This window comes from Limulus polyphemus, unplaced genomic scaffold, assembly GCF_000517525.1.
Source record: "Limulus polyphemus unplaced genomic scaffold, Limulus_polyphemus-2.1.2 Scaffold1246, whole genome shotgun sequence".
Taxonomy (NCBI): Eukaryota; Metazoa; Arthropoda; class Merostomata; order Xiphosura; family Limulidae; genus Limulus; species Limulus polyphemus.
The window spans coordinates 201,962-212,328 of record NW_013666856.1 but is presented as its reverse complement, the minus strand read 5'-3'; the positions used below and the strand labels follow the sequence as shown (position 1 = coordinate 212,328).

The 10,367-nt window shown below is 34.1% G+C and overlaps 1 protein-coding gene across 1 annotated transcript in view; it reads right to left on the bottom strand.

Annotated features, from left to right (window-relative positions):
• The window catches only part of LOC106462775 (ATP-binding cassette sub-family A member 2-like), a 112,901-nt gene that overhangs the window by 11,914 nt on the left and 90,620 nt on the right, over positions 1–10,367 (bottom strand). The window contains 2 exon segments of the mRNA XM_022390112.1: positions 354–459; positions 1,809–1,946. Coding sequence (XP_022245820.1) covers positions 379–459; positions 1,809–1,946 — 219 coding nt within the window. The 3' untranslated portion in view covers positions 354–378.

Here is a 10,367-nt window from a genome sequence, read left to right as displayed (position 1 = left end):
TAAATACTTGTGTCGCTAAAGTTTCGTCGGAACGAAGTTACGGAAAATTAATTAACAAACGGAGACGTAACAGGTCTATAGTCCTGTTACAGTAATACTGCACTCTGTACTTTGGGTACATTATACAATGGACAAACAATTTCCAATTCACTCTAGCTACTCTGTCAATTAAAAATTATGGACAGCTAGTCCTTGGATGATATACGAGAATATCCGATACAAGCATAACAATAGTCTTTAACCAGGCCGTTCTACGTCATAGAAAATATTCATATTTTAAACCTTTTAGCTATACATAAACTCACAAAAATAAACAAAACTATACATAAAACAATGATTGCCTTGTTTCTTACCGTAACTGCTAAAACTGGAAACCAACTAGTCTTGGCAAGTTTGTTGTCTAGAGCTGGCCGATAGGACAGAGCGGTCACTTTGTTGTTTCACGAAGTTTATAAAGACCTAAAAATAACAAAAAGACAATAATCTAGTGACAAAAATTTCTAGAGATGTGCAAAAAACAAACAAACAATTAAACTATTCAGAAGAAGATTTATTGAAAGCATGCTAAAAAACAACTAAACTATTTACAAAAAGATTTATTGAAAGCCTACTAAAAATAACAACTATTTACAAGAAAGTTTACTGAAGCCCTATTACAAAACAACTAAACTAGTTTACAAGAAAGTTTACTGAAGGCCTACTAGAAAACAACTATTTACAAGAAGATTTATTGAAAGCATACTAAAAAATAACTAAACTATTTACAAGAAAGTTTACTGAAGGCCTACTAGAAAACAACTAAACTATTTACAAGAAGATTTATTGAAAGCCTACTAAAATAACAACTAAACTATTTACAAGAAAGTTTACTGAAGGCCTACTAAAAACAACTAAACTATTTACAAGAAAGTTTACTGAAGGCCTACTAAAATCAACTAAACTATTTAATAGAAGATTTATTGAAAGCATACTAAAAACCAACTAAACTATTTACAATAAAGTTTACTGAAGGCCTACTAAAAAAACAACTAAACTATTTACAATAAGATTCATTGAATGTCTATCAACAAGAATGAAATGTCAAACAGCCAGCATTTTATAATGATATTTTCGTTTTTTTATGTTTGTTTGTTTGTTTGAATATGTGCAACTAGGCTAAACACATTAAATGATAAGTACTGATACCTATTCAAGAAAAATACCATGAGGCACCTTTCCTTCAACACAGACACAAATATTTCGTATGTCACTACAACTATGACATCAAGAAACATACCATGAGGCACCTTTCCTTCAACACAGACACAAATATTTTCGTATGTCACTACAACTATGACATCAAGAAACATACCACGAGGCACCTTTCCTTCAACACAGACACAAATATTTCGTATGTCACTACAACTATGACATCAAGAAACATACCATGAGGCACCTTTCCTTCAACACAGGCACAAATATTTCATATGTCACTACAAATGTAACATGAAGAAACATACCATGAGGCACCTTTCCTTCCACACAGACACAAATATTTCGTATGTCACTACAACTATGACATCAAGAAACGTACCATGAGGCACATTTCCTTTAAAACAGACAAATATTTCATATGTCACTACAACTGTAATATCAAGAAACATACCATGAGGTAAACAGAAAAGATTAAAAGAGAGGTTAGGTTCGTATTTTAACTCGATATGCCCATAAGTTTAATTTTAACTAACTGTAGACAGCAACATATCCACAACTATTGATAATGTTTTATTACCACAATCCAAACTTTACTGAGAACCAAAACAACTTACATTGTCCAAAGTGTTCTGACAAACTGAGTACTCTCCAATGGGCAGATCTGTTAGTGCTGCTTCCATTTTGGAAAAGACATACGCCAGAGATATGTTTTCAGATTTCAGCTCGAACTGTAGCATGTTGTAGTGTTTCTCCTAGGAGCAAAAAATAGATTTCTTAAAAATATAAAAACATATTTTTATGAAATAAAACGAATACACACATACACATATATAAGCATACTGAAACTGTGTGATCAAAACAGTTTCCTTGAGCTAGAAAACATGTCAGATATTCTGAACATCCTTGATGAATAACTGGGCCGGGCATGGTCTAACGGTTAGCTCATAGGACTATGAAATTGAGGGTCCTTGGTTTGCCATAGTTGCCGTAAAATCGAGCTCTACACTTTGGGGAACTGAGGGTGCATTTATAAGGGTGACTGTGAAATTATACTAACTGGTCACACAATAGAAGTCCACAAGTTTGTGGTGGGTTTTCTCGGCTAGCTGTCTTTCTACTGGTCTATCATTTTAAAATTAGGGATGGCTAGCAAAGATAACTCTACTGTAGCTATTTATATAATCAGATGGAGGAACAAATGTGAAAATTAACCTATGTTCCATTGTTGTGCTATTTATTGAAAGAGGTTGTCAATAGTATATTATACAAGAAACAGTTTATTAAGATTAACCTATGTTCCGTTGTTACTTGTACCATTTACCGAAAGAGGCTGTTGAGAACATATTATCCGAGAAACTGTTTATTTGGGAAAGAAAGAACTTGTGCATGTTAGTCAAAAATATAATGAGGTAAATAAATGACACTTTAGGAACAACAACATAAACCTGAGTGTAAATGAAAATTCAGAAACAAAAATGCCAAAAAAATTCCGATTTTTTGCAAAGTGTGACAACCCGTTTGGAACAGTTGTAATAACATTCTCACTTAGAATGGATTAATTACATTGACATAAATATATTTTGTCCTCTATCACCAACTGACCGTGCTGGTTTATATAAAATGTGCTTTCTTATTACTTGCTAGACATGGTCACTACTACTATAAGAATATTTCAACTTACAATTAAACTGTTGCAATTTGTAATGTGGCCATAGAATACAATGGAAAAAGTTATTCTAAACGATGTTCTGTAATACTATCCACTAAACGTTTTTAATTAAAGTCATGATTAGCCTACGTTGTATAAACATACTCACTATTAAAGTGGACAGAAACATGGTGCTGCAGCAGACATTCCCAAAATAGAAGGTGAGACATCTTTACAACACGAAAACATAAGTTGCACTTTCGTTAATTTTTCAGTAACTTTGAAAATACTTGCAAATCATTTTCTGACCCCTAATTCATTTTGTCCCACTATAAATGTATCATGGAATAAATGATTTCAATGGATATAAAAGCGACAAATTAAATGGAAGAAGCTACGAGCTTAACATACTATTGTAAACTGCTGCAAACTATGAAAGAAAATAAGGTGAACAATCTTGTCAAAATGACCTTTTTAATTGTTACCGTTCAATATTAATAATAATAATGACTTCGAGGTGTCACCAGAGGCTTGCTAAGGGATGAAAGTGAGGGTGAAATCACAGTTGGAGTGTTATTCACCACATGGTGTGTTGCTATAGGTGGATGCTGTCACTAGGCAGACAGCATTATTATGGACAGTATTATTGTAGGCAGATAGTTCAATAGCTATTATGCGTAAAACCACGAGACATTTGTATTTTATTGTCAATTATAGTTTCAACATATGTCATCAACACTGTAGTCTATATTTTTGATGACGAGGAACCCACTTTGAGACTATATATGTATTGCTTGGAGACGGCTTGTATGGGTAATGAAGAAAAACTTTAACATAACAGCAAATGTACAACGTTTCCGACAAGGTTCTGTTATCATCAGGTACCATGATGCAATTGTCTCGTTCAAGTAAGGGTTTTATTTATGAAAACAACACGTTACATGGGATGCAACTTTCAGGACAGACAACTGTATGTATATAAATTAGAGAAGTAAAAATGATAAAACTAATGAATTAGTGAAGTGTTTTATGTATAAAGTGTTGGATAATTGTAAAAGTATGTAAGGCAAATTATTGGCTATGATATATCTGCTAGTTCAAATACTAGATAAATTACGACATTATTTGAGATAACACTTTTTACATATGTAATACAAAACATCAGCTTATTATAATAAGAGTTATATCCTTAAAATAATGTAAATTATTCAAAACTTTCATAACACATGAAAATTAATTACTAACTGCTATATTAACTGTCTCATTCAAAATATAGTTTTAATTGTAACTTTTAAGACATATAATTAAATATAGACTATAGTGTTGATGACGTATATTGAAACTATAATTGATATATAAAATACAAATGTCTTGTGGTTTTACGCATAAAGGTTATTGAACTATCTGCCTAGTAACAGCAGCCACCTATAGCAACACACCCTGTGGTTAATAACACTCGAACTGTGATGCCTCTCTCACTTCCATCCCTTAGCAACCCTCTGGTGTCCCTTCCAAGTCAGGGGCACTATGACGTCATAGTCTAGTCCCGCTCTTATCGCCTAAGACAGTCAGTCAGTGCATGGTATCTGAAGTATCCGGATAACTATTGACGATATATATAATTCAACTCTGCGTTATTTAATATATATAAGTAGTTTTTCAAAAATCAAAGATTACTTTTAATACCAATGAGTTTATGCCACTTATCTTTTACATAAAAAATCAATTCAAGTTTCAATGGAGAATGTACTCATATTTTTTCCTTTAACGTGCCTTTAACATTTGGCCTCAAAATTATCCTATTGCAAGTGTTACCGCGTTTGTTTTTCCTGTGATTATTTTTCGAAAGAGAAACGAATACAACAGATTCCACTGAACGTCCTATTTACATTTACACGTATATTTTGGGAGTTGTTTCTGCGCAAGGTAATGTATATTTCCGTTCCAGCTCAGCGGTAAGCTTATGGGCTTATAAAGCTAAAATTCCAGGTTCGATTTCCGCGCGGAAGGCTCACTATGTAGCTTTGCGCCTAAATAAACAGTTCATTGCGATTAACTGATGCATCAGTGACATGTGTTTACGGTGTAACAATTTTCTTAGGCGAGAACAACTTTCTTTAATTAAGCCTTAATTTCAGTACGCTTGATTTGCTGTTTTCGAGTCCTTAACTATCTTTGTTTAAAGGTTTTCTCACTAAAACGTTTAGCACTGAACAGTAGACCGCTATTGGAGTTTAAGTCAATTTATTGTATTACGTTGTGTTTTCTTCAAATACCTGTGTTCAATAGAACGTGTGTGGTGGGAAAACAAGCGTCAGTTTTTATTCGTGCTATCGCTATCTGTTATCGGTAAAATATTTTAACCATTAAATCAATACATTTTGATTGACTGAAACCCAGTGTGTTGACTGTCTAATCACGGTGATATGACAGAATAAGTTTCATTTCATATCTGAAGGTGAAGTAATCCAAACAGTGCATAGTAAGGTGTGTACGATGTTTCAGATAAAGCATGCAACGGTGTCATGCACAACCAGCATACTTTTAACATCTGCTTTGGTCTATTTATGCAACTAATGGAGAGATAAAAACGAAACACTATTGTATTATTTCTTGTTTCCCTGAACTTTGACATGGTCCAGTCTCCTTTGGTCAAGTAACAAGCAAGTGATAAATTTACACTAGCAATTCCTCAAACCACCATATGTCACGGTCTTAACGATCAAACCACCATGCGTCACAACAGTTTTAACAATCAAACCACCATGCGTCACAACAGTTTTAACAATCAAACCACCATGCGTCACAACAGTTTAACAATCAAACCACCATGCGTCACAACAGTCTTAACAATCAAACCACCATGCGTCACAACAGTCTTAATCCTCAAACCACCATGCGTCACAACAGTCTTAATCCTCAAACCACCATGCGTCACAATAGTCTTAACCCTCAGACCACCACCATGCGTCACAACAGTCTTAACCCTCAAACCACCACGCGTCACCGTCTTAACCCTCAAACCACCACGCGTCACCGTCTTAACCCTCAAACCACCATGAGTCACCGTCTTAACCCTCAAACCACCATGCGTCACGGTCTTAACCCTCAAATCACCATGCGTCACGGTCTTAACCTTCAAACCACCATGAGTCACCGTCTTATCCCTCAAACCACCATGTGTCACCGTCTTATCCCTCAAACCGCCATGCGTCACCGTCTTATCTTTCAAACCACCATACGTCACGGTTTTATCCCCCAAACCACCATGCATCACGGTTTTATCCCCCAAACCACCATGCGTCACCGTCTTATCCCTCAAACCACCATGCGTCACGGTTTTATCTCTCAAATTACTGACTTGTTTTTATACTGTTTGGAACGAATGGAGTCATGTATTGCTTCATATTGACTAATTATATGTTTCTGCTGTTTCAATACATTTTCTATCTAAAATTACTCGAAAGCACATGAAACCTCAACAATTATTAGAGAGATTAAATGCAAGACATTTTTATTTTATTCTTGTGGTGAGTGACACGTTATGTTATAAAGGGCCCTATAACCCACAAAGTCATGACATTACACCACTTAACTTTGCCCAAGGTATGTCAAAAATAAGACAATAGAAAAACAAACAATTCTGACATAGGTAATACTGATACTGACTATTTATTATATTTAATCAAACCTCACGTTTTCTTTCAAAAGAGAAGTAATCTGATGAAAAGTTCAATAAGATTGCATCATTTAATTGGCTTGCTGTGACCACGTGCTTAGTTCGCACGCTCTTTGCACGCGATATCTCTGAGACCTTCTCTTCCGCGACTGAACAGCAATAATTTAGTACAGTAGTACTTGCACTAAAAACAGGTTGTATGGTTTGAGGTCAGAAAGCATTATATAAGTTACTGGTTTCTTTTCATTGAAAATGTTACTTGAAGTCTGACACCGTACATATATAAATGTTTTTAACGTAAAACAATAAGTTTACAGTAATCGAATATGATGATGAAAACTCAACCTGATGTAGGCAACCAGTTCATAATCGAATTTTGGCTTTGATTTCGCCGGGTAAATTGCAACCTACCAACACTTTACAGTCTATGTTTCTTATATTTTTCACAAATATACATCCTAATGTTTTAACTAGTTTAGTTTTTACATCTAAATCATTAATAATCCCATACCAACAACGAGAAAACACAAACATACAAAAAATAAAAACACGTATAATAAAACCGGAATTAAAATACTGTGGTTAAGTACAACATTTAAAATCTATACTCTATGTATGGACTAGCGAACCCTACAGTCCACATTTACAAGGCCGCTATAATGCAAATTTAATTTCTTTAACCAAGTTACGAACGGTAATTAGTAGGCCTATTTATTTACGTGCTCTAATGTAAACTAATATCAAACTTGGGATCCGCTATCAGGTACTCCCCGTAAAAGTGATTTCGCGAAATGCCCAGATTCCCTAAGGGGGGTTGAGTAAGGCATTTTACTTTTGTGCAAACATCGGGTCCGAGACGATTCGTTTGGTACTATTTAGAAGTCGGCGCCACTAGTGGTTTGGACACACAGACAGACACTGAATCTTATGATATAGATAATAAACACGTTTTATATTTCTTGTGTGTATGACTGGTGATGGTAAAAAGCTGAAACTATACACTATATACAACTAATACAAAAAGTGCCCCAATATTTCCCACATGGTCTGGATTTGTGGCTTAGCTTCTACGTTAGAGCTTGAAGTTGCCGTATTCACCTTTTTACAGTAAACGTATCTTTGTTTTGTCTGTTTCTTGAATTTCTACTCGACAGCTTTCTGTGCTAATTTTGAGGAGATGGAATAGGGGTAAAGCAGCAGGTCAATAGCACCCACTGCCATTTCGTGGGATAATCTGATCGAATAGTGCGATTTGACTGTCACTCTAATAATTCTGCTCTGTTCCTAAGTGCCGAGCGCAGTTTTTGCTTTCAGCGGAACGAGACGCGAATCTACTAGATGGAATGTGCTTTATATGAGCACTTTCTTTCTGTATGTCTTTTCATGTTGTAGATTGGTTGTTGTAAAAAGTATTAATTATTTAAAAAATATTGCATTAACTAGTACATGAATAAAATTGAATTCCCCTTGGACAGAATGTCTGTGCATTGCAGGTTAACCTCCAACTATCTCTTATACAGCTGGGTACTCTGAAACAACTGGGGTAAAGTATCTTGCTCAAGGACAACAAGAACATTACGGCAAGCAAGCTACGGAACTCGCAACTTTCAGACTACGAGTATACTGACCGCGTTGCCCTCGCGTACCATTTGTTTCTGTATTTTTGCAGCAGTGAACTGGTAGTAAAACTGGCCATTTTATTCACAAACGAAAAACCTAAATTATTACCTTACTTATAATTGTAAGCAGTGGCGTGCTACAACTAAAATGTGAAGTAATTATTTGAATTTATGTATAAAAAAATGAAAACTACTCTAGTACCTATCGCCTTACAACTTTTACGTTAGTTTAATAATCTCCTTGATTTTAGAAAAATCAAATAATGTTATTGTAAAACTGACCTATATCAACGAGGTAGCGCTACTGTATAACTGGTATCTATAGGTTTGTTTGTTGCTCAAAGCTTCATAATGGACTATCCGTGTTTTGCCCAATTTTGTTAGAATTATAGACCTACAGTCTAATAGAGGCAGGCAATTATGGTGCAATTATTTTAATTATTTGTTATTTTATACATAAAAAAACAAAAAAATTCTTAACTTTTGATACAAATAAACAAGAAATGGAAAACAAAATCACTGTCGTAAGTAGAGTGTTTTACAACTGATTCATTTAATGGTTTACAATTTCTGTATGCTTGAAAGACCTTCTAGCGATTCTAATGAACAATAAAAACTTCTCATTTATTATACTTCTCTCCTTTACCATATTTTCGTCCATCGTTTTAAAATTAACCTTTTTTGAATGAAGAAATTTTTATGAACCCTAAACCTCTGCGAAAATATAGAAAATGGGCTTATTTTATAAAAAGCCACATTGGGTTATCTGCTGGGTCCAACGCGGGGAATCAAACCCAGAATTTTTGCGTTAAGGCTTTAAACTTACCGCTGTCCATTAGGGGAATTCATAAAATTGGGCTTTCAAGTAACACGACATACATATCACCTTAGTTTTATGAAAACAGAGATTTACTTTATTAGTGCTACTGATACCGAATGTTCTTTATTAACTGAATGTACAGGATGTTGGATCATTGGACCAACCCTATATTGGAAAAATAATGTTGACTATAATGCCAAATTTATGAAGTTTGTGTGGAAAGCTTTAAGTCAACAGTAGAAGTCTGTTGAGAACAAAATCGTCTGATGTGTGAATAAAGTTTTAGTACTAAAGATATGTCTGTGAATTGCCAAAGTCAGTCTGAATCAGACAAGTCTGAATGTAAAGTGATCTTCACGTCAACAATAAAAGTACTTTTGTCCATCATACAGTTTGAAAATTTCATTTGTAAAACTACTATATCTAAATGCCTATTGAAGTTTTTTCAGTATCCCTGTATATTGTATTTGGTATCAAGACACACAGTGGTGTGTCTTGCTAACAAAACAAAACTGCACAACATCCAGTGTGATATTAACTTTAGGTTTTTAAACCATCAGTATATTCACCCCATTATAAATATTATAAAATTTTGCACTTGTCCAGAGAAAAATTGGATAAGTTGATTGCAAGCTTTCTACCACATAGTATTTTTAAAAGTGGACCACTTTTAATATTATAAAAATTGGATGCGAAATCTGAAATTTATAAGCCCAAAACCACCATAATGTAAAAACTTTTACATGATATTTGTGTACTACTTTGCATCAGACTACAAACTAATAAAAATGTTCTCGGGTATGCAAATACCTTTGTTTCTGGCACATAGCTGGTATATTTTATAATATCACTGTATAAAAATACACAAGGAACATGATGTCCATTGAAAAACAACTTGGCTGAAAAAGGTGTGGACAAAAATAAAGTAACTGAAAGATATGAACTAAAAGTTACTGAAGTATTGAAGAACAATCAATTGTATTACAATGTCTCCAAATTTAATAAGTGCTTGATGCTAATTATTCCAAACTATATCTGAGTATCAAAAGTATGTCCTTTGTGGTTATTTTTACCTAATGTACAACAGAAAAGAATTATATCTGGTCAAAAACAACGTAGTTGTAAATGAAGGTATGTCCAAAATAAACCCAAAAACCAGAGAGAATTACAAGAGAAAGATATGAAATCAAATTTTGTGGCCAAAATGAGAAAATATTGATGATTAATACTTTTATGCAAACTATTGTGACTAAGCATTCAAAATTTTACAAACTTTGTAGAGTATGCATATCTAATACAAGAGATTACGTGGGCTACTGTTTTATGTTCAGCTATGCACCAACAAGAAACAGAAGCCCATGTGATCTCTTGTATTGGACCAGAAAGATTTTGTAAAACTTTGAATGC